Genomic DNA, 26114 nt, shown 5'->3' with positions numbered 1-26114 from the left:
TGGTTGTTTTATGGGGACACAGAAAATAAACAAAAAATTGAAGGACTGCACTTTTCACACTTTAGTAAGTCCTTTTAGCTACACGTAGAAACAGACTGAGAAAACTGGGCATCCACTGGCACGCCAACCTTCAGTATATCTTAGTATTTCTTCATTTTAAAATGATATTTGAAAGGAATCTTGGAAGAAAAAACATAAACATACACAAAGCAACTCCATTTTTCTTTGAATGTTCACTTGAAAATGCAGGCATAAATTAAAATATTATTTCTTATTCATTTTCAGGAAATGTTTAGCAAAACATTTCAGTGAAGCAAAGGGGGACAAATTAGAGTCACCTGAATTTCAACAGATAGCTGGAAAGACGAGGTTGTTGGGCTTTCCCTGTGAATCTCTAGTTCTCAGAGTGCTGGGAATAGAATAATTACTTAATAAACATTCTTGACTGATTCATATTCAGATAATAAATGCCATCTGAAAGGATCAATTCATTGATGGCAATGTTTGTCCATAAGGGAACCTAGATATTCTGAAGCACATGTAGACCACTTACAAACGCTATGGTTCAAAGCATGACAAATACTGATCATAGTATTTTTTTGTTGGTTTTGTTTTTTGGGTTTTTTTTCCCCTTTTCTCTCTCTGTTTCATCAATGCTTCTTCCCTTTTGCAACATTAACACCATCAAGAACATATCTTAAATTCCAACAAGATGAATACCTGGTGCATGCTTTGGTATTCACAAGTCTAAGATAATATAATGTCTTTATTTCTCTATGAAATTTATTATGAAATTTACACAACGAACTGAGAAAAAGTCTTTACCCTGGCCATTGAAACTGCCATCTTATTGCATTTTCTGGTGAGCTTAAATAAAGAAATGTAGATCTACAGTCAGTCCTTTTCTCCCTCCTTCCTCCCTTTCATTATTTCCTTCCTCCTTTCTTTGCATTTCATTAATAAAGAAACATAATGAAAAAGTCATGTCCAACTCTTTCTGACCCATTTGGGGTTTTCTTGGCAAAGATATTAGAGTGGTTTGCTATTTCCTTTTCTATATCATTTTACAGATGAGGAAACTGATGCAAACAAGGTAAAGTGGCTTGCCAAGAGTCATTTAGCTAAAAATGTGTTTCAGGTCAGATTTGAACTCATAAAGATGAGTGTTTCTGATTCCAGGGCTGGCACTCTATTGCATCACCTAGCTGCACATTATTTGGCTTACTAAAGGTAATTTTGTCCCACATTCCCATTTTCCAGATGAAGATACTGAGGGCCAAGAAATAATAGTGAGTAATATATCAAAGTCTTGATTCCCCGTCTCCTGACTCCAAACCTAGTGTTCTTTGCACTTCAGATGTAAATAATATTCTTTTAACCTGAGCCCAATAAACATGAAAACATACTTTCAAGATAGTCCAGCTATGGAGGGAGGAGTGGGGGAAAGCAAAAGAAACCTTGAGCTGAATAAGAAGGAAAAAAAAAGATATTTGTTCATTAAAAACATACATTAAAGAAAGGAAAGATGGAAAGAATGAAAGAGAGAGAGAGAGGGCACAACATAGCAGAATATGATTGGACCAGGGAGTGTGCTCAGTTCTGCTGTGATCATAGGAAAAAGAAAATATTCCATTTGTTAGCTTGTTGCTAGAAGTAATGAGTATTGTTCATTAGGTGCTGAACTCTTTTAAATTTAAATTTTTTTAATGTTTCTGATGGATTGAAAGTATAGTCATTTTTTTTTCTAAATTGCTGTACCCTGGGAAAAATCCCTAGTCAACTTGCTCTAGTTATGATTCTTCATTCTTTGAAACCATTTGGTATCTCATGGAAGTCAATGATGAGACTAAGCGGTGGTACCTCAAATGTCTGAGAATACTGTTTCACAAAATTGTGAATATTTTCACAATGCAAAATCATTACTTGCTTTAGATTAAGTGGAATGTTTTTATTTTGTTTCCCTTTTTTAAAATACCAATACGAGATATCTCCAGCTCATAAGCTGGACCCCATTTCCTCTATTTGCATGCTTTGTACATGGTATTGTTCATTGTGCTATCCACTGTTTTAAGATCCTATGGAGGTACCATTTTCTTTTTGGCAGTTGGCTTGATCAGAGTGGAAATTGTACTGGAGAGAGGCATTGAAATTATTTTCTTATTCTGACACTAAAAATAATTCTTAAGACATAGTCATATACTATTCCCAAAGGCAGAAGGATGGGAGTTGTGGGAAAGATAGGGGAGCCAACCTATTTCACAAATGGAACACATAATTCAAAAATAAAATACAGGTCCCCATAGTTAAATTGTAAACATATAAAAGGTAGGGCTTGCAGAAAAAAAGATTGAATCATCTTTGTTGCTGCTTTCCTATAGTTTCTATTACTAGCCAGGGGTGGGAAACCTGCAGCTTGGAGGCTACAGGTGGCCCTCTACAGTTCTCAAATGTGGCCCTTCGACTGAATCCAAACTTCACAGAACAAATCCCCTTAATAAAAGAATTTGTTTTGTGAAACTTGGACTCAATCAAAAGGCCACACCCAAGGATTTAGAAGGCCACATGTGGCCTGGAGACCACAGGTTCCCCACTAGCTAGACTGGTAAAAGTATTTTCTAATATGAATGCATGAAACAGACTGGAATAATTATACCAAGATTTTTAAAGATTGTAAAGATTTTCTTGTCCCTTCTAATTTAAATTATTCAACTTCATATCATAATAACTCAGACTGACTTGGTTATTTACTTTTAAAGGGGGAAAATAGAGGCATCATCATTTTGTAGTGCCCCCCTCCTTACTTGCCACATGGTCAAGAGGATTTACTAAGTGTTCCATCTTTCAAGCCACAGCTGATACAGTATGAGATGAGAGACAATAAAGGTGGATCCCCCAAAGTCAACCAAATCCTCTGCCAGATGGCCTCCAGTTCAGCCAAAATAGTGAATTGTGAACAGGTTAATGCCTGTTCCCTGAAGACTGAGCCTGTCTCTGATATCGCTCAAATTCTGAGGGTCAAGTTCTAAGCTATGGCAGTAGACTCCTGTTCTCTTGATACCATTCACAAGCTCCCTTAATATGTTAGGCTTGTCTTTGACCTTTAAAATCCAGATCAAATGCCACCTCTTTCCTGAATCCTCCCCTGATTTCCTCAGTTGTTAAATGCTTTGACTTTTGCATTTGACACAGACTTTTTTTTGGGGGGGGGACTTATTGATACACTCAGCACTTTCTCCAAAGTAGAGCTATCAGGGTAGATAAGCAGAGAAGCTTTTATATTTAACCTATATGGCTAAAGATAATATAATGGTTTGTTCAAGGTCATATAACAAACAGGAGCTTATTAAGGAGTAGAATACAACTCTTCTGAATCCTCTAGCTAGATATTCAGTGATCTTATTTTTCCAAAACAATAAACAGATATGGTTAGTTTAAAATATGCATTATATAATAATCTTTTGTCCTCATGCCATATATTTTACTGAAGGAGACTGAGGTTCAAATGAGAACTGAGTATCATTTAAACAGGTTACAAGTTCAGATTTTCATATCATGTCCATAACAGAGGAAAGAAGAGGTTGCTTGAGGATTGTGGAACAGTTCAAATTAAATGAAGAAGTAACCCGAAGTGCAATCAAAAGGTGACCTGAAACCCTTTTGAAATTTGAAATCATTTAGAGCACTGTTTCCAAAGCTATTTTACTTTAGGGTAGGACTGTTTTGTTTTTTGGTTATGTTAGGAAGAATTACAAAGAAAAGTGGAACTAAAACTTTTGTGTGTGTGTCTGGCAGAATGGTAATAATTAAACAGTAATAATGGGGGAGAAAAATGGAGCTATCAAAACAGAGGAGTGAATAGACTGTCTCTGGAGGTGCAGGAGTTATACACACCAGAGACATTTAAGCAAAATCTGGATAACCACTTGCCAGGTATGGTTTGGAGGAGACTCTTATTCAGTAATGAGTTGGAATTAGATGGGCTTTGAGGCTAGACTCAGTGGGTCTGTCATTTTCACTTCCACTTTTGAGGGCTATATTCCATACAGTGTTTAACTATCATTACTTAGATAGGGGAGAGGAAGGATCCAGAATGCAAAAATCCCCAAACCAACGTGTAAACAATCCATTTGCAAAGAGGCATGTCACTCTGCAATTGGTCTAACTGACTTTGTCCAAACACTGAAATATACAAATGCATTCTTATTATAAGAATCCTTTACTGTGACTGCATGTAAACAAATTCCCGTCTATGTAGGCATTAGTTCTTTTCTCTTTCTCTTCCTTTAAAATATTAACAGAACTAATGAATTCTTTGTTGTGTGTAAGGTAGCTAACATGAATGTGCTCAATTTCAGAGTGCTTAATGCTTCACACTTCCTCAAATAGCTGTGATTTTGTCAGTGTGTGTTCTCTCTATTGATGGGATGGGGATCACAACCTCTTAGTAGATGATTTATATACTCTGTTGAAAAAAAATAATCACCCTATAGCATGATGAGTGTCTCCAAGCTAATCAAGACTGATCTCAAGTCAACAGTCAAGCAATCCCTCAAAAAGGCAATGCTGACAGCCTTTCTGGCTTTGAAGAGAACTGAAGAACTTGTATTCCACTAGTACGTTCCTTAAACACCAGTGGAGACGTTTTTATAGCATCATTAGTAATAAACTTTTTTTCAAGGTATGAATTTGAAGGTACCATTCCTATTCTGTGTATTTTAAAAGGGCTGATTTGCCCATTCCTAGATAAGTAAGAATCTGGGCCACCACCCTGGTAGAACCCAAGGTATGATTCATAGCAGGTACAGAAAGAAGAGAGGTCCATAGAGAGGGGCTGACGATATCCTAGAGTGGCCAGTCATATTGCATCATGCACATTGTGCTAGCTTAAATGCTTAACGGGGAGTGAATATCTTGGTCCTGTTGTCATACAGTCATTATTGAGAATGCTGTCTGCAGTAGGTGCCTCCATTTTCTTTCTCCTCTTTTTTAACTCTTTTCTCAATTTTATGTAGTCTTATTTCAGACTTCATTATATGACCAAACTCCTCTCCCTAAAATTATTAACCATCTCTTAATGACCAAATTTAAAGGTTTGTTTTGTTTGGTTTTGGTTTTTTTGCAGTCTTCATCCTTCACTACTTCTCTGCAGCCTTTGACATTTTCAATCATCCTCTTCTCTTTTATACTTTCTTTTCTCTAGGTTTTCATGACACTGTATTCTCTTGGCTGTACTCCTACCTAGTTGACCATTCCTCTTTCTTCTTCACTGGATCTTCATCTACATCATGTCCACTAATAGTGAGAGCCCTACAAAGATTGGCCCCCACGGTTTCAATTCTCAACTTTACGCAGATGACTCTCCAATCTAACTTACCCACCTGAACCTCTCTCTCAGCACAATCTCCCAATAATAACTGCATTTTAGACATTTCCAACTGGATAGCCCAGTAGACATCTCAAATTCGAACATGTTCAAACACATCCCTTTTCTTCCAAAACCTTCTCTTCTTCCTAACTTTCCTATTACTATTGAAGGTATCACTCTCCTTCCACTCAGCCAGGGTCATAACATGGGTGTCATTCTCAACTCCTCCTTCTCTCTCATTCCCATTTCCAATCTGTTGCCAAGTCCTGTGGATGTTACATTCTTAAGTTCTCTTGAATAAATCTTTCTCTACTTTGGAGATCTCCTGGTGGAGACTGTAATGAGCCCACAGATAGACTACTGACACAGCCTGCTGGTAGGTCTCCGTTTCACAAGTCTTTTTCTACTCTATTCCATTCTCCATTCAGCTGGTAAAGTGATTTTCCTAAAGCACAGGTCAGATCATGTCATGCCCCTATTCAATAAGCTTCACTGGCTCCCTATTATCTCCAGAAACAAGGATAAAATCTTCTTGTTTTTAAAATCTTTTATAAACTGGTCCATTCTTATCCTCCCAGTATTGTTATACCTTACCAGGCACTCTGCTATCTAGTGACATTAACTTCCTTGCTTTTCCTAAAGGAAAAAAAATGACACTATCTCCTGACTCCCAGCTTTTTCACTGGTTGTCCCTCATACCTGAAATTCTTGTGGCAGCAGGATGTTGGGTAGACTGCCTGATGGGATGGGACATTCATGAGCTGATTTGGTCTGGGCAGCTCACTAGATATAATGGGATAATTAAACTTTCCCTTGTTGTCATTTAGTCATCATGTTCAACTCTTCATGGGGCCATTTGGGATTTTCTTGGCAAAGATACTAAAGTGGTTTGCCATTTCCTCATCCAGTTCATTTTACAGATGAGGAAAGTGAGGCAAATAGGGTTAAGTGACTTGCCCCAGGTCACACACCTAGCAAGTGCCTAAGGCCAGAATTGAGCTCAGGAAAATTTGCCCTTACTAGTTATTTAATAAATGCTCACTGACTGATGAATGGAAGGAAAGAATACAGTCTTCTGGGGGATTTTTTTTTAAAGGATAGCAAATTTCTTTTTATTGTAATAAAAACTGTTATTGACAGGACAAAGAGTTAACTGCTGCACACCAAGTAGATCAATCCATTCCTGAAAAGTGCTATCTTCCCAATCATGACCCCTCCATTCTCTAAGGGTCCCATGTCAAAAAAAAACTTGACTAGCCTGCTTAGATAGAAATTCTGAGTAGTTAGAAAAGAACAATAAGTTACACAAATTGCTGCACTTGGCCTTCAGAAAAGGCATTGGAGTGTCTGCGATTGGGAACGAGGGGAGAGGAAACTTAATACTGAAGTGTGGGGAAAGTGCGAGTAAAAATACAGTCATATATATCAATTTTAGAATAATTGGAAACAGATAATAAACATTATGGAGATTTAGTTTCTCAGGGCTCCATGACCCTATGAGGGTGAACATTTCCTCAACTGGTGGCCGTGAGGCATTCACACTTTAGATGACAGTCTCAGTGAGTTACTTCAGCCAAAAACAGAATCCACACCTCCAAAACTGAGCGAGCACTCTGAACTTAGCAATGCTGCAGCTAGGACATCAGGCTTATCTCTCAAGGCACTACAAGCTTGATAGAACTCGATGGAACTTCCATTCAGCCAGCAAAGACTTTGAGATTCTAGGACCACATTCATGGCATGAAGAAAAATCAAAGGAGTGAAGTGATATAAGAAACAGTAAAACAATCCATCTAAAAACATTTATTAAGTTTATACTATATGTCATAGAGGGCAGCTAGGTGGTGCAGTAGATAAAGCACTAGGCCAAGAGTCAGGAAGACCTGAGTTCAAATCCAACCTCAGACATTTACTAACTGTGTGATCCTGGGCAAGTCACTTAACCTTGTTTGTCTCAGTTTCCTCATCTCTAAAATGAGTTGGAGAAGAAAATGCCAAACTACTCCAGTATCTTTTTCAAGAAAAACCCAAATGGGGTCATGAAGAATCATACACAACTGACATGACTGAACAACAACAAATATGTCACGAATTGTGCTAAGAGCTGAAAGGCAAAACCAGTCCCTACTCTCAACTATCTTATATTCTAATGGCGGAAACTATGTAAAAAAGAAAAAAAAGATGCCGAGCAGATAATAGCTAGTATTTATAATAATAGCTAGCATTTATATAACTTTATATGAATTCATATATATGTAAATTTGAATAACTTTAAGATTTACAAAAAGTACTTTATAAATATTATTTCATTTTATTCTCATGATAACTCTATGAGGTAAACACTATTTTTATCCTCATTCTGCAGATGAAGCTGAGACACACAGAAGTTAAGTGACTAGCCCAGGATCACATAGCTATTGTCCTAGGTAGGATTTATACTCTTGTCTTCCTTATTCCAAGTCCAGTACTCTAGCCACTGTGCCATCCATTTACCTATATACAGAAAAGAAGAAATATTACCTTAGGAGGGAAGACAGCAGCTGGGACAAGTGAGAAGGGACTCCTGCTGGAGGTCAGATTTGAACTGTCTTTTTTTCTTTTTCTTTTTTTGTAAGATAATTGGGATTAAGTGACTTGTCCAGGTTTACACAGTAAGTGTTAAATGTCTGAGGCCAGATTTTAACTCAGGTCCTCCTGACTCCAGGGTCAGTGCTTTATCTACTGCACCTCCTAGCTGCCCTTAAACTGAGTTTTAAATGAAATGGGGATCACATTAAATGAAGCCAGTGCCAATCAACTGAAATTTTACTGAAATTTGAATTACTGAAATTTAACTGAAAATTTGGTTAAAAAAAAAAAGGCTGAATGAGTTTAGATGGCTTGTCTAAAAGTATAGAGCTACTAAATATTTGAGGCAGGATTTGAACTCATATCTTCCTTATCCCAAGTCTAGAGTTCTATCCACAGTGGCATCTAACTGTATGATGAGATTGATGAAAAACAATAAGGATTACATCAAAGTTAGATGGTGATTATTGAGCCCCAGGTATCTCAGCGACTACACAAATATTAGGATTTTTAAAAATAAAATTTGCTTAATAGGGGGAAAATACACCACACAATATCTTTGATGTCCCTGAGTTTTCAATTCTTTAATTTGTCATTCATTTTTTGTGACTATCAATTCTCTCATATCTCTTTTGAGAAGTGGCAGTGGTCTGGACATGGGATCAATATCGACCCACATCCATGTCCTGAGGACAAACACACAAGCCTTGTGAACAGGGCCAGTCACTGAACCCCCCTGACCCTCAGTCTCCTCATCTGGAAAATAGGTATCATATTAACTATAGTATCTACCTTCTACCATGGTTGTAATACTCAAAAGAAATTACTGAAATCATTTGGAAATCCTAAAAGCCTATATAAATGTAAACAATTGCATTCTAACTTCCTGTGTTCTTTTAAGACCCTCCTATTCCACATATAAATATTTTCTTGATATTTTTCAAGTTCAAAATTCCTATCCTCATTCATTCTTTAATCCTTTAATGGGACTAATTTCTAAATTCAAACTAGTCATTATTTGCAAACAAAATTATTATTTTCCTTTTGTTCTTTTTTTTCTTTCCTCAGAAAAGAAATGTTCCTTCAAATGGATTTTCTTCTTATTTAGTTGTAACTATGTAGGCAGATTTTGAACAGTTAGTAACCATTTCTGCATGATTGGTATTGAATTTTTTGTCTCCTTTTCCAATATTCTGAGACATTTGATGTGTGTGTGTGTGTGTGTTTGTGTGTGTGTGGAAAAGGTAGGCAATGTGGAGAGGAGTAGCTACGTGATACAGTAGAAAGAATGCCCAGGCCTAGAGACAGGAAGACTTGAGTTCGAATATAACCTTAGATATTTACTAGCTAAATGATTAGTGACTCTGGGAAAGTCACTTAATCTTTGTTTGCCTCAGTTTCCTCATCTGTAAAGTGGAAATAATAATAGAACCTTCCTCCCAAGGTTGTTCTGAAGATCAAATTAGATTATAATTATAAAGCACTTAGCACAGTGCCTGGTACATAGTAAGCATTAAATAACTGTTACCATCATCATTATCATCATTAATCACTATTGTATACACATTTGTGCCCTTTCATGCCCCACAATTGAACAAGTGTCTTTGAATATAGCTATGAGATAATATATGTATAAATACATGTATGATTAAGAATTATTATCAAACATCATAAACACGATTGAAGAAATGATAGAGAATCTTGTTACTGGGAAAATAAACAGAATGATTTTGTGGAAAGTTTTAAATGCTGCAATGGAAATTTTGCATTTTATCTTAATGGTTCAATGATGACAGTGATAATGGTGATGGGAAAGATCTTTATGTATTTTCTAAAAGTTTGTGAAGCACTTTACACAAATAATTTCATTTTATATTGTTGTTCAGTCATTTCAGTCATATACAACTCTTCATGATCTCACTGGGGATTTCCTTGGCAAAGATGCTGGGGTGATTTGCCATTTCCTTTTCCAGCTCATTTTACAGATGAGGAACTGTGGCAAATAGAGTTAAATGACTTGTCCGGGGTCACACAGGTAGTAAGTGTTTCATGACAGATTTGAACTCATGAAGATGAGTCTTCTGGACTTCAGGCCCAGTATACGATCCAATATGGCATCATTTAGCTGCCATTATTTTATATATCATAGATGATTAAGAATAAGAAAGAGTAGGAGAATTAGAATGAGTTCTATGACTGGCATATGGAATACCAGGATAACAAAATTCTAGCAATGACAGACATTTACTTCTCTGCAACCTTCCATATTACAGTAAAGTCACATGGAGCACCAAGGAATTCAAGGGTGTAAGATTTGAACTCAGATCTTCCTGCCTTCCAATTTAGCCTCTGTCTATACCACTACACAGCTACTCACATGAGGAAAAAATAGTTTAAAAAGAAAAATAATAACATTGTAATAAATCTTTTTTCATCAGAATTCAAATAATATAGTTACCTCAACAAATATTCTGTAAGGTAGTCAATCAATCAACCAACATTTATTAAGTACCTACTATGTGCTAGAGACTATGCTAAGTGTTAAGGATATAAATTCATGAAAAACAAAGCAAATCAAAACCATCAACTTTTGCTTTCAAGGGGCTCACAGTTTAAAGGGAGAAGCAATATACAAACAACTCTGTAAAAACAAGCTATGGACAGAATAAATTGGGTCTATTGCCTAAAGAGGGCAATAAGATGAAGAGTGATGAGGAAAAGCTTCTTGCAGAAGGCAGGGATTTGAAGGAAACCAGAGAAACCAGGAGGCCAGAGGTGAAGATGAGGCTGGAGAGTGTTCCAAGCATGATGGACAGCTGGTGAAAAATGTCTAGATTTGGGAGATGGAGTATGTGGCCAGTGCCACTATATCACAGAATAAGTGGAGGGGAGAAATATGTATGAATGCTAGAAAGATAGGTAAAAAGGGCTTTAAAAGCTGAACAAAGGGTTTCATATTTGATCCTGGAGGTAAGAGGAAGTCATTGGAGTTTATTAAATGGAGAATGGAGGTGACATGTTCAGATCTGCACTTTAGGAAAATCACTTTTACAGTTGTGGGGAAGATGGTTCTGAGTGGGCAAGAGATTGGAGGAAGGCAGACCAACAGAAGGCTATTGCAATAATCATAGGTGAGGTGATGAGAGTTTGTACCAGGGTGATGGCAGTATCAGAGGAGAGAAGGTGACACTCTCAAGAAACATACGAGTTCATACCTGGAAGATCACATTCTCCAGGGGTTGGAGGGAGGGGCCTACACTCTGATGTATAAATACAAAGCTGTACAAAGTAGGAAGAAGAAGGAAGAAAGAGGGAGAAGGGGAGGAGGGAGAAGAAGGAGGGAGGGGAAGAAGGAAGAAGAACCAGAAGGGAGAAGAAAAAGGGATAACTCAGGTCTTCCTGACTCCAGACCTGGCACTCTACTCTATCCATTGCACCACCCAGCTGCCCCCATTGAAAGGAAATTGGCCATTATTTAACCTCTGCTCTTTTAAAGGATGAAGTGAGCTTTGAGACACACTTTAGCTTTCTCATAGCAGTTGACACTCATTCACACAAGTGTAATTGTGCATCATAGTTATTTCCTTGTCTTTCCTCACTCTTACAGTGTAAAGTCCAAGAGGGCAAGAGATATGTCTCATAAATTTTATATAAACTTCACTTCCTATCACAGTGTTTGGTACACAGTAACTTACCTCTGACTGAGAAGTTTCCTGGTTCCCCCTGCTGCTAGAACTTCTTTGAAAAGCAAAATTTCTAGTTATATTTTCTTATTATGTATATACTGAAATAATCACATTTTCTCCTCCTGGAATATGAGCTCCTTGTAGGATTGGGCTGTCATTTTGTTGTTTGTATCTCTAGTACCTAGTAGCTAAGCACTTACTAGATAGTGTGCTTGATTACTGATTGATTGACTGATAGCTGTTTAAGGAATGTTGGTAGAACAAATGGATGATTTTTTGTTTGCTTTCAAATTAAATGGGCCCAGATGGTTTGTTGATTCTGCTATATCTTTTTCACTGTCAAAAATTGCTAAACCTCTTCTAAATCTCTGTCTCTCTGATCTGAAGGTATATTGTGGAAGGAACCAAATGTTATGAAATTTAGGACCTTAGTTCAAATCCAATTTTATATCAATGAAGTAGGCTCTGAGAATGACATTTCCTTTCAGACAATGCAATACATGTACTTTTAAATAGCTATTTTCTTCATCTTTTCCCTTTTTTTTCCCCTAGATCTGATATCTGTTTCTGATGGTTAGAGTTTTTAGATGTCTGAGTACTAGAATAGTGGGTCATGTGTGTATACTTATTTTATTCTGTAGTCCATGATTTCTTTTTGCTTTTTTGACATTTTTGTGTTTTCTTCCTGCCTCTCTTTTGTAATGACAATAACTGACATGTATGTAACACTCTAGCTGCACAAAGTGCTTCATATCCATTGTATCTCATTGCTTTAACAACAAACCCATGAGGTACATAATACCATAAGTCTCATTAGGCTCATTTTACAGATCAAGAGGAGCCAGCATTGCCCAGTAGATAGAGAGGCATCCTTAGAGTCAGAAGACCTGAGATCACTTCTCTAATTTTCCTCTACAACACATGCTGACTGTGATATCCTGGGCAAGTCATTAAATCTAAGCACCCTGGTCTTCTGATTGGAGAACATTCTACATCCTATTTTGCCTGCACTCAGATCCATCACACCATTTCCCTTAGTATCTTCATGCCTTGTTGTTTATCCCTGTCCTCTATCTCTAACTTAGAACTCAAGCTCTGACCCTGGGACACCGCGCTTCTGATTAATAAACATTCACCTTAGCAAAGTCCTTGTCACCATCAAATAGTTTGACATTACAAATGAATATACACATTCACATACATATATGTATAATGTATGTATAGACACATGTGTGTATATGGCAAAATATTAAAGAAGAAACTTCACCATCAACTTTGCCAATGTACCCTAAGTATTATGATGCATTTTCATATATCATGGATCTGTATCCTTCTATGTGTGTTCTTGCCTCCTATTAGAATGTAAGCTCTTTGGGAGTACAGACTGTATTACTTTCCTATCTGTCCTTTGCACATAGTAGGCACTTATTTTTTTTTTCATTAATTTATCTTGCCAAGACCTGGACTCACCACAAAAACTCTCTAGAAATCTCTATGCCTTACTAAATGTACTCTAGTTTCTACCTCCAAGCCAGAATTTAACTTCCCAACCTGGGATCTTTGATTTTCAATTAGTGAGTATTCTCTTTATCTTGCTTAGACCACAGCTAATATATGACTTTCCTACAATTGTAATTCTATACTCTCCTAGTCCCTGCTCATTTCTAGAAAAGTCTATGTCAAATGCCCTATGATGCCAATCAATATTCCCTCTTATTCCCCTGCACAAAACATTCCTCTCTGGCCATCAGCTCCCTGTTTATGTTATCTTTCCTTAATGAGGGCTTAAACACCTTAGGGACAGGAAATGACTTATATGCATGAATTTGTATTTCCAATGCTTAGTACTGTGCCTAGTCCATAGTAAGAATGTAATAAATGCTTTTGAAATTCATTCAGTTATTTATTCTTGGTGCCCCCATGCAACTCTAAAAGTACAAATTTCAGAGAAGGTACAGATCTGAACTAGGAAATGGAATTTCTTCATTTTGCAATGCCTATATCTCAGGTACTATACTATTCCTTTACATCTACAGAGATCAAGAAACAGAGTCAAAAAGGTTTAGGATTCACCCAAGGTCACAAACCAAGTAAGGGTCAGAGACAGGATTTAAGCTCTGGTCTTCCTAACGCCATGCTGAAAACTCTATATTCTATATTCTATCTACTATTCCATCCAAACTTTGTGGCCAAATAATAAAACCATTTAATAAAAGTAAAAAAAAAAATTAAAAAAGCTAAAAGAAATGGCTTCAGGAAAACCTCAGGAATTGATTTACTGCAGTAGTACACGTTTCTTCAAAGAATGAAAATATGAAAATATGGCCTGTTGAATAGGAAGCTTTTAAAAGAAAGTCCTTGACAGTTATCATGGAATTGTATTCAAAGTTAAATACTGTTCTGTCTACTCTCACTGGAGTCCTGAAATACCACACACCTAATTCCTTCCTTTTCATTTGCTTTATCATTCAGTCTTTTGGCATCTGCCGCTCGGAAACCTTGATGTTGTACCTGCATGACAACTACTTGTAACACTTATAAATATTAAATATAATTTTCCACATAATTACCTGGTGAAGTCTGTCATCTCCATCATAATCATGCACATCTTCTTGGCCAGGACAATGATGTCATTGCTGGTATCATCCCATATCTCAATCTCAGCATCCAGTTTGCTCTTGACTTTCTTGAAATCAGCTACTTGCTCTGCTATCTTTTCTTTTTCTGCCTCAGGCAGTTGAGTCATTTTAGCCTGAAACAGGAGATAATCTGCTTTGTAAAAACATCTGCTGGGACTTAAAAGTACTTTTCTTTTCAAGTATATAGTGGGCATCACCAAATGCCCAAACAGAGCAAATAAAAATCAAGTCAAGTCTTTTATTGTCCTCAAAAAACAAAAACAACAATAACAATAATAAAAAAACAATAAACAACAAAACCAAACACAATTTCCCAAGCATGGGATTAGTGGATTATATATTTAGAACTGGAGGGGACTTTAGGGGATATCAAGCACAGCCTCTTTATTTTACAAATGACTAAATTGGGACTCAGGAAGGGTAAGAGATTTACAAAAGGTCAAGGAACCAGTAACTGCCAGAGGCAGTGTTTGAACCTAGACTCTTGATAATAGAGACTATCTTATTTTCCATTTATATTCTCTGTCCTTAGCACAGCACAGCCTTATTTACCAGGATGCATCATTTAATAACAAGTATTTGTTAAATGCCTACTGTGGGGAGAGGGGAAGACCCCACTTCAAGCCTTACCTTTGACCCTTCCTAACTGTATGACTCTAGGAAATTCTAAAACCAAGTTACAAAGAAAATGCTAATCTGAATTAGTAAAGGGAGTTTCCTCACCTGGAAATTCCTGATACTAAGGAAATCACTGGTCCAGTTGTTATTGTTATTTTTTTTTGTTAATTTTTTCAGTTATGTCTGACTCTTTGTGACCTTAACTTGGAGTTTTTTTGGCAAAAATACTGGATTTGTTTGTCATTTCCTTTTTCAGCTCATTTTACAGATGAGCAACTGAGGTAAACAGGTTAAGTGACTCACCCAGGGCCCAACACCTAGTGTCTGAGGCCAAATTTGAACTCAGGTCTTCCTGGCTCTAGGCTCAACTCTCCAGGTCCTGTGTTAAACATATGACTTAAATGGTGATTTTGTGACATCAGGAGGGTGATATCTTGACTTGCAAGTGAATTGGATTTAAGTGAGGCAGGACTGTGAGAAGTCATTGGCCTCACTCTCTCCTTTGGAGTCCAGTGGACTTAGGTGGTGATAACTGAGCTTAAGTTATGGGACTGCAAAGACCAAAAGAAGGAAAAAAAGTCCTTCCACTCAATGAACTTTAATTCTACTGAGGGAAAAAACAAAACAAAACAAAACAAACAAACCTATACACAGATAAAACAATAAAAATCATATATGTAACACTGTTTTGCCTGTATTCACTGAAGGCATTGTCCAGGAGATGAGCATAACTAGAAAAAGATCTGCTAATTTCAGAAAAATCTTCAATTCAATTCAATAACTCAATCAGCATTTATTAAGCACTTTTTATGTGCCAGGCACAGTACTAAGCACTGGGGATACAAATAAGAATAAGAAATTCCTGTCCTCCAGGAGTTTACATTTATTGGGAGAAGACAACACACAAAAAGAAGCTAGAAAGTGTGTGTGTGTGTGTATGTGTGTGTGTGTGTATGTGTGTGTTGTGTTGTGTTGGGTTGTGTTGGGGGGGCAGATCCGAGGACATCTTGTTCTGTAGTGTTTAAATGGATATAAAGCTATAGATGGAGAGTGGAGAATGAGCTGGAAAATATGAATCCTGCCATGTGAAAGGCAAAGCTTTAAAAGGAGTTTAGTGCCTCACCTCTTAGCCTTCTAATCAGAGGAGGAAAGAAGTTGAGGGAGTTGGGAAAGTGTTGAGTATCCAAGGCTGAGTTGGCAGCATGGTGATGAAATTTAAGCTTACCTGGAAGCTGAAAACATGCAGAGCTGCAGATGGAAAGTGGACAGAAATCTCCCACTGTTTTCCTCCTACTCAACCTCATGCAGGGGAGTTTGGTTCTGACCTTTGACTGGCAAAGGGCCTGACTTTTTATTCCACCCCACTCTTTGGTCTTGTGGGGAGAGGAATCCAAGAAACTTTGAAAGCTCCAAGAGAGATGGAAAGGGCAAAGGCTTTATCAACATGGAGGAGTGCCATGCAGGATTCCAGTATCCTCAAGCCACATTGTGGTAGACACTAAAATACATTTAAGTTGCAGATAAAATCTTAGTGATTCCTCATTCTTCTCTTCTACCCTTTCCCTCTCTCTCCCAATGTGGTTAATTCCCATTTCTCAATCTGACATCCCCCTTGGATGATGTCTTTCTGAAAAGTGTATATGTTATTCTGTGATTAAAGTTATCTTTTGCTCTAAAGTCAGAATATGTGATAAAGCTGTTAACCAACTGCGTTGTTAAACTGTGTGTACTACTATCCAAACACAGCATGGGGAGAATTGGGGGATCTTTGAAAAAAAAAAAGCAATATCTCGCCACAACACAATTCATGTCTAGGATTTAGAAATGAACAGTTACAATTTGTTTTTATGACTTCTGATCAGGGACTATACATTTAGCAGGGTTACTCTGGGCGAATGAGTCAGCAGTAAGGGCTGGCCATGTGCTAGTATGAGCTGGTGGTAAGACTGGTATTGGTGATTATTGAACAGCCTGATCTGAAAGAAAGTCACTTTTTTGGAAGGTGAGAAGCCAAGAAAATAGCTAGAGAGACAGCCCCATCCAACAGGAATAGAGTCTTCGCCCACAGAAAGGTACAAGAGTAGAGAAGAAAAGTCACTGACGTCTGCCTGTCTACTCACTAGTTCATCATAGATACAGCCACGCCACTGTTACATATATGAAGCAATTTGGGGGGGATAGCACTAAGTACTCAGGGGAATCAGCAGGCCTTGTCTAGGATATGCAGGTAAGCTGAACCTTAAGTCACTACTTGCCAATATTCCTACCAATCTAAAGACAACAGATCTCACTTGATCTGAGAAGCTAAGTAGACTCGGGTCAGCTTATTATTTGGATGGGAGATTACCACAGAATGCAGGGTTTTATAGGCTTTTGGTTTCAGAAGCTAGGTGGCACAGTAACTATTGAGTTAAGCTTGAAATCAAGGAGACCTGTGTTCGAATTTTGCCTCACTCCCTTCCTAGTTGTGTGACTCTGGATTTATCACTTATGATACATTTCTTTGTGCTTCAGTTTCCTCATCTTTAAAATGAGAGGAGGGAGATCCGTCTTATGATCATATGAAGGAAACTAGCGTTTCTAAGTGGTAAAGATAATATGGAAGTATATCTCAGTCATTGGGGATTAGCCCTAGAATAGACATAGACCTTCCAGATTTTAAGCTACCTCTCTATCACAACTCCATGCTACCTTTCTGTATTATCTGGGGTGGGGGGAAGAGATAAGAGATATTAACATCTGAGCTGATGAAAGTGGTACCTGGGAGCTATGCCTTGAAAATCAGGAGGCATTCCTGGCAGGGGTGAAAGTTCAGTGTATTGCAACTTCACAGAGGTAGGAAAGTGGCTTTTGGAAATCCAGGAGGAATTTGTTGTCCAATAAGAGGCAGAAGTATGAAATGATGATGGGCCATAGGTCATCCATCTCCCAATTATTATGTGAGAAGCAACTAGAAGCTGAGGAAGATTTATTTTTAAAATTTTATTTTTATTTTCAGTTCCAAATTCTCTCCCTTTCTACACCCCTCCTTCACCCACTGAGAAAGTAAGGATTATGATACCTATTACATATATGAAGCCATGAAAAGGTAGATTCATATTAGTCATCTTCTGGGGAGGGGCAGGGGGGAGCAAGAAAAATGAAGACAGGAAAAAAAGTTTCAGTTTGTCCTCTGAGTTCATCAGTTCTCTATTTGGACGTGGAGAGCATTTTTCATCATGAGTCCTTTGGAGTTGTGGTATTGATCAGAGTTACTAAGTCTTTCGCAGTTGATTATCTTGACAATATTGCTGGCACTCTGTACATTGTTCTGGTTCCAATGAAGTGATTTTTTGTTTGTTTTGTTTATTTGTTTGTCATTTGTTGTTTGTTTTTTTTTTTTCTTTAGCAGGTGAAGTTACCTGGCCAAATTTGTGCCTTAGGGAGAAGATTTTGGTAAATTCCTTTGAAAAGGAAAAACTGAACAGGAGAGAGCTTAAATCAGGCAGACCAGTGAGGGGTGGGGGTGGGGTAGGGTAAGGTGGGTAATGGCAAAGAATGGTAAGGACCTGAAATAGGGAAGAGACCATATAGGTAGATGGAAGGGACAGATGAGTGATGCTGCTGAAATGAATGAATAAGACTTGCTGACTAAATGGATATGGGAGAAGGAGAGAGAATTCTCAAAGTTCCACAAACAAGATACACTTTATTCAGTAGGAGAAGGGGAAGGGGCAAGGGCAGAGGAGGGAATAACCATTTATTAAACAACTACTCTGCACCAGGCACTGTGCTAAACACTTGACAAATATTATATCATTTGATCCTTACAAGAACCCTGTGTGGCAAGTGTTATCATTATCCTAATTTTACAGTTGAGGAAACTGAGGCATACAGAGATTAAGTGACTTTCTCAAGGTCTTACAACAAAGGAATGTCTGATGCTAGATTTGAACTCAAGTTTTTCTAAGTCCTGGCCCAATGCTCTATGCAGTACATCACTTAACCGCCTAGGGAAGAGCAGAGTTGATTGCATTAGCATTGCATGGAAAAGAATAACTGATTTTCAGAGTTATAAGAGACTTAAGAGGCTGTACAGTCTGGGCCAGGGGTGGGGAACCTGCGGCTTCAAGGCCACAAGTGGCCCTCTAGGTCCTTAAGTGTGGCCCTTGGACTGCATCCAAATTGATTTGATCCAAAAATCCAAATCCAAACTTGAAGTCGGATTCAGTCCAAGGGCCACACTTGAGGACCTGGAGGGTCACATGTGGCCTCGAGGCCACAGGTTCCCCACTCTTGGACTCTAGCCCACATATGGTGAAAAGAATCCCCACTGCCACATCTGTTGTTGTCTAGTCGTTTCAGTTACATCCAACTCTTCCCACCCCATTTGATGTTTTCTTGGCAAAGATGCTGGAGTGGTTTGCCATTTCCTACTCCAGCTCATTTTACAGATGAAGAAACAGGCAAACAGAGTTAAGTGACTTGCCTAGGACAACTAGTGTCTGAGGCCATATTTAAACTCAGGTCTCCCTGACTGCAGGCCTGGCCCTTTATCCACTGAGCCTCCTCACTGTCCACTGCTACAACATACCTGGTGAGAAATGATTGAATTTCTGTGCTTGAAACCTCTAATGAGAACATATCCACTACCAACTAGAGCATCTATTTTTTACTTTTGGCCAGCTCTTAATTGTGATAAGGTTTGTTCTCACCCTCCACCCCACCCTGGCATTTTCCCCATGACATCAATCTTAAGTTGGTCTTTCTGTCTCCACATTGATCCTAAGTCTACCCTTTGATGAATGGGGAACAAGTCTAATCCATAATCTGTAAGAGTGCTTCATATACTTGAAAAGAGTAATTACAGACATCCCACACTCTTCTTAAAAGTGATGGGGAAGGGGGCAGCTAGGTGGCACAGTGGATAGAGCACCGGCTCTGAAGTCAGGAGGACCTGAGTTCAAACCCGGCCTCAGACCAAACACCTGACACTTAGCTGTGTGACCCTGGGCAAGACACTTAACCTCAAGTGCCTAAAAAAAAAAGGGGGTAGGGAAGAAATGATGGAAGTGATGCTTTCAAAGAAACCTGGGAAGCTTTGTTTAAACTTATTCAGGAGGAGGTGAGTAGGGCTAAGAGAACAATTTAAACTATAACAACATTATAAACACAATTTTGAGAAATTTGAGAACTTTGTTCATCCCAAGAATCAATCATGATTCCAGAAGACATGATCAATGAGGGAATTTATTTTACTTGGCTATGTATGTTTATTAAAAGCCTTTTGTTTTTCATTCTTCCCCCCTCCCCCATTTGAGAGGCTGAGAAAGAAAAGTAGAGAAATTAAATTCATGTTTACTGGGGGAAAAAAGTGATAGGGAAGTTTTAATGAAAGGTGAGAGTTAGGGTGGGGAAAATGGTGAGTCAAATTTAAGGTTTAGAAAGGACACTTAGTTGACTTAGTTAATAAGTCTAGAAACATTCATCAAATAGCCACCAGAATCTGGCCTTGTGCCGTGTGCTGGAGATACACATAGACAAGGACAAAGCTCCTACCATCAAGGAGTTTATATAATAAGAGAAAGCAGACATCCAAGTGATGGCTGGGGACTCTGGACTGCAATGCAGGAGAGAAAAGATGATTGGATTTATATATTTGGGCTTCATTTGTTTTGAGATGAGACTTAAAATTCTTTGCTAGATTTTTATTCATTAAATATATCTTTAAGCTATTACAAGGCAATTGACATTCTAGATTAGTAGCTTAAAAGTTTTTTTCTAAAGGTTCCTTTAAAAATGGCTTCATGGAAACATGTTAATGAACCGAATCAGCCTTTATTAGTTGCTGATGATATAGTCACATGATATTCTTCCTACTCAGAAAATATTTTTCAGTTCCCTCCCAGTGTAACTCACATTATGCAGTGAAACAAGAGAAGATTTAACTGCTGTTGGCATATGGGAATGAGCATAAATGAAGACACAGCTCAGTTACCTCTAAAATCAAAAGGTAATAGACAGGCATAAGGAGTAAATTAACAACCACCACCAAAACATTAAGCAATTGCAAAAGTAGAAATCAGTCCTTGCTCTCCTGATGACTGGTCATAATTGTTCACTTTGCTCTCATAAAGAGCGTGTAATCTTTTCGTAATGGTTGCTTCGGAGATGCACGTTGTCCAAGGGAGTGTTCTAGATTCTATGGCTAATAAATCTGTGAGGCTACATGGGAGGAAACCAGTAACGCAGAACTCACCAGATCACTCCATGGATTAAGTAGGCCAGCTCTGGAATGAAGGGATCAAGAGTGATTCTTGTTATGTGAAGAAGTGGCCTATTGACTTTGCCACTTTTAATATCTCCTTCTGACCAACTACTACCACGGGCATTTAATTTGAGCCAAAGAACCTTGGGTTTGGCAACATTCCTCCAGTTGGGGGAGTCCAGCTTCTAGCTCAATGACTGCACCTATTTATCTGGAGGAAGTAACTTCCATGAAGAATGTTCTAGTAGTTCTTACCATCTGTTATCCAAATTGGCAACTAGTGAGCAAACAAGCTAGCCTACCTGAAATAGCAAGGCACCCTGAGGGAGAAACAGGAGTCAGCATATGCCCTCTAGACTACCATCTCTTCTGGTCCTCCAATGGAGACATTCCAGGATCTTGAACCTGAGAACTAGATATTCCCAGACTACAAGTTCAGTCTCCTGTGCAGGCCCCAAAGTTACCACTGAGAAGAACAATACCTGTGGACATAGGGCATGTCAAATGCCTTGATAGTTCTCTCCATCAAAGTCCTTGGCCTTTGTCAAAGAGCTCAATATCAGAAATGAATACAATTTTGTCAGCACAAATGACATTAAAGAAAATGCATGCTAGGGGCAACTAGGTGGCACAGTGGATAGAGCACTGGCCCTGAAGTCAGGAGTACCTGAGTTCAGATCTGGCCTCAGACCAAACACTTGACACTTACTAGCTGTGTGACCCTGGGCAAGTCACTTAGCCCCAATTGCCTAACCCACCTCCCCCCCCCAAAAAAGAATAAAATGCATACTGTTTGCTTTACCACTGCATCCTAAGGGCCATGGGACTTACCATCTGAACTTTGCATGTCTTGTGTCCTCCATTCTGATGTGAGCTCTTTAAGTACAGGAAATGTCTTACTTTTCTATTTGTATCCCTAGCACCATGATTTGCACATAGCAACTGTTTAATAAATGCTTTGTCATTCATTCATTCATTTACTTCTCAATTTCTACTCCTGGAAATGCTTCATTTCCCAACAATCTTGAAAAGGTAAATTAACTTCATGTTCATTTTACTCCAATGTAAAATGGGCATAATTATACTTGCCACAACTTGCCATCAGGCTATTTCTAGGTTTAGTAAGTATTGCTAAGATTGACCCAGCAATAGAGAAGAAACTCATGTGGGGGTCTAAAATTCAACATTTAAAATGTAAACTGGAAGAGGGCAGAGACAAGACGGCAGAGTGAAAGCAGTGACTTGCTTGAGCTCTCCCCCAAACCCCTCCAAACACCTGTAAAAAATGGCTCTAAACAAATTGTAATGCAGCAGAACCCACAAAAATACAGAGTGAAACAAATTTCCAGCCCAAGACAACCTGGTTGGTTGATTGGAAAGGTATATGGCATTGGGCAGGGAGAGGAGCGCAGTTAGGCGTGGGCACTCAGGCCTCAGTGAACCTGGAGCAGGCCTTAGAGGACTGAATTGCAGGCAGCTGTGGTGGTTTCCAGACCTCTCAACCCACACACCAAAGACAACTTAGAAGGTCAGTGGGAAAAGTCTGTTTCTGCGGTGAGAGAAAGAAGTTAGGTTCCCAGCCCCAGTTCCCAAACATGGCCCTGGGGTGGCAGCTGCTTCCTGAGCTTCTGGCCCACAGACTGAGGGGAATGAAGTGGCTGATCAGAGAGGGATTACAGGGATCTCTTTGCTGGTGCAGGATTGTCTTGCTTTGCCTGTGCTTGGATCTGGGTCACAGTTCTGGGTGGTGGTCCTGGAGCAAGGAGAAATGCTGGCTTGGTGAAACATGTAGTGGTGGGGAGAGGAAATCCTCCTCATCCAAGACAGAAAAGAGTGCTTGTGGTCACTCATAGACCAAAGCACAGGCCAGGAAAGGAGCAAACACTTTGTCCCTTATCATACCACCTTGGAAGAACTGAAAATTTACAGGTCCCTAAGAAGTGTCTCTGAAAACAGCTGTACAAACTCCTGAAGCTTGGGACAGTACATTCTCCATGTTTGAAGCAGACCTCTACCTTAACAAAGAGTTTATAACTCAAGTAATTGGCTGGGATAATGACCAAACTTTGCAAAAAGAGTCAGACCATAGAATCTTTTTTTGGTAACAAAGAAGATAAAACATACAACCAGAAGAAGACAACAAAGTCAAAGCTCCTACATCCAAAGCCTCCAAGAAAAATATGAATCAGTCCCAGGCCTTGGAAGAGCTCAAAAAGGATTTTGAGAAGCAAGTAAGAGAAGTAGAGGAAAAACTGGGAAGAGAAATGAGAGTGATGCAAGAAAATCACGAAAAATAAGTCAACAGCTTGTTAAAGGAGACCCAAAAAAATACGGAAGAAAATAACACCTTAAAAAAATAGCCTAACTGAAATGGCAAAAGAGGTCCAAGAAGCTAATGAGGAGAATAATGCTCTAAAAAGCAAAACTGGCCAAATGGAAAAGGAAGTCCAAAAGATTACTGAAGAAAATACTTCCTTAAAAATTCGAATAGAGAAATTGGAAGCTAGTGACTTTATGAGAAATCAAGACACTGTAAAACAAATCCAAAAGAATGAAAAATTAGAAAACAATGTGAAATATCTCATTGGAAAAACAACTGACATGGAAAATAGGTCCAGTAGAAAGAATTTAAAAATTACTGGACTATCTGAAAACCATGATCAAAAAAGAGCCTAGACATCATCTTTCAAGAAATTATCAAGGAAAACTGCCCTGATGTTTTAGAATCAGAGGACAAAATAGAAATTGAAAGAATCCATCGATCACCTCCTGAAAGAGATCCCCAAAGGAAAACTCCTAGGAATATTGGTAGCCAAATTCCAGAGTTCCCAGGTCAAGGAGAAAATATTGCAAGCAGCCAGAAAGGAACAATTCAAGTACCGTGGAAACACAATCAGGATAACACAAGATTTAGCAGCTTCTACATTTAGGTACCACAGGGCATGGAATATAATATTCCACAGGTCACAGGAGATAGGATTACAGACAAGAATCACCTACCCAGCAAAAGTGAGTAGAATTCTTCAGGGGAAAAAATGGTCATTCAGTGAAATAAAGGACTTTCAAGCATTCTTGATGAAAAGACCAGAGCTGAATAGAAAATTTGACTTTCAAATACAAGACTCAAGTGGACCATGAAGAGGTAAACAGGAACAAGAAATCATAAGAGATTTATTAAGCTTGAACTATTTACATTCCTGCAGGGAAAGATGACATTTATAACTCATGAGACCTTTGTCAGTATTAGGGTAGTTGGAGGGAAAAAATTATATGTATGTATGTATATAGATAGATAGATAGAGGTCATAGGGTGAGTTGAAGATGAAGGTATAATATCTGGAGAATAAAGTTAAGTGGTGAGAGAGAATTATATTGGGAGAAGGGGAAAGGGAGAGGTAGAATGGAGTAAATTATCTCACAAAAAAGAGGCTCTTACAGTGGAGCGGAAAAGGGGGAAGGTGAGAGGGAATGAGTGAATCTTATTCTCATCAGATTTGGCTTAAGGAGGGAATAATACACACACTCAATTGGGTATGGAAATCTATCTTACCCTACAGGAAAATGGGGAGGGGGAAGGGGACAAGAGAGCAAGGGGATGATAGAGGGGAGGGCAGATTGGGAGAGGGGGTAATCAGAAGCAAACACTTCTGAAGAGGGATAGGGTCAAAACAAAGAATAGAATAAATGGGGGGCAGAATAGGATTAAGGGAAATAAAGTTAGTTTTTCACAACATGACTACTATGGAAGTGTTTTGCATAACTGTACATGTATAACCCATATTGATTGAGTTGCTTGCCTTTTCAATGAGGGTGGGTGGGGAGGGAGGAAGGGAGAAAATTTGGAACCCAAAGTTTTAAAAACACATGTTTAAAAAAATGCTTTCACATGCAACTGGGAAATAAGAAATATAGAAAATGGGGTACAGAAATCTATCCTGCCTTACAGGAAAATAGGAGAAGGGGATAAGAGAAGGGGGAAGAGACAGATGTGAGGGCAGACTAGGGGAAGGGGTATTCAAAATGCATGCCATCTTGGGATGTGGGGAGGGGTGAGAGGGGGTGAAAATTTGGAACTCAAAATCTTGTGGAAGTGAATGTTAAAAACTAAAAATAAATAAATTAAAAAAAATTAAATTAAATGTACACTGCCAGATTAGTAGCTTTCCCAGGTCATCACTTCTGCACTGGCCACAGTCTCCTCCATTAGCCTATCTTTAAGAACTAATTTAAGTCTACAGTACACTTACATTCAAAACTCTCGATCCATTTTCCTATCATTAGTCATGCCCTGCCAATCTTCAACCTTGTATTTACTGACAACAGCTGCCACCTTTGCTCCTATTCACCAGTTGCTGAAAGAAGTTGAAGAAACACCACTATGAAAACTGGATCCACAGTGCACTTAGGTTATCTAGTCATAACTGCAGCAAGCCAATCCTTTTATTCCTCTCTATTCCATTTGCCAACTGATCACAGTAGCTCTCCCAATCCTTTTCATCCCTCCTTTGCCCTCCCATGGCACCCTACCCACCATTATTCCAGCTGAAGTCTTTGCCTCTTACTTCAATGAGAAAATGGAGGCCATTCACTGAGAGTTTATTCTTCTTCCCACATCATTTCATATCACTCATATCTTCCCCAGACTCTCTCCCTCTTTAGCCTTGTCTTTGATGAAGAGGTGGACCTTCTCTTCCCCAAGATAAACACCTCTCCTTTCAATATTAATTATATTCCAACTCAACCTCTTCAGTAGATTGCCACCTCTACCATACCCACTCTCTAATGGTCTATCACCTTCCCTCCCCATCTACTGGCTCTTTCCCTGGTGTCTATAGGCATGAGTATGCCTCTTCCATATGTGTATATATATATATATTTACCTAAAAAATAAAATTCTTCACTTTTTTTTTCTAACCATCCTCACTAGCTATCATCTCATATCTCTCCTCCCCATGATGGCTAAACCTCTGAAGAAAGTTGTCTAAGCTCTA

The 26114-nt window shown here is 38.6% G+C and overlaps 1 protein-coding gene across 1 annotated transcript in view; it reads right to left on the bottom strand.

The window, feature by feature from the left end:
* Positions 1–26114, bottom strand: part of CTNNA3 (catenin alpha 3) — a 1857428-nt gene that overhangs the window by 164325 nt on the left and 1666989 nt on the right. The window contains exon 14 of the mRNA XM_027840655.1: positions 14190–14371. Within this exon, the coding sequence (XP_027696456.1) occupies positions 14190–14371 (182 nt within the window). The remainder of the gene's footprint in view (positions 1–14189; positions 14372–26114) is intronic.

This window comes from Vombatus ursinus, unplaced genomic scaffold (genome assembly GCF_900497805.2).
Source record: "Vombatus ursinus unplaced genomic scaffold, bare-nosed wombat genome assembly UNPS02014847.1, whole genome shotgun sequence".
Lineage (NCBI taxonomy): Eukaryota > Metazoa > Chordata > Mammalia > Diprotodontia > Vombatidae > Vombatus > Vombatus ursinus.
This window is presented reverse-complemented; position numbering and strand designations above follow the sequence as displayed.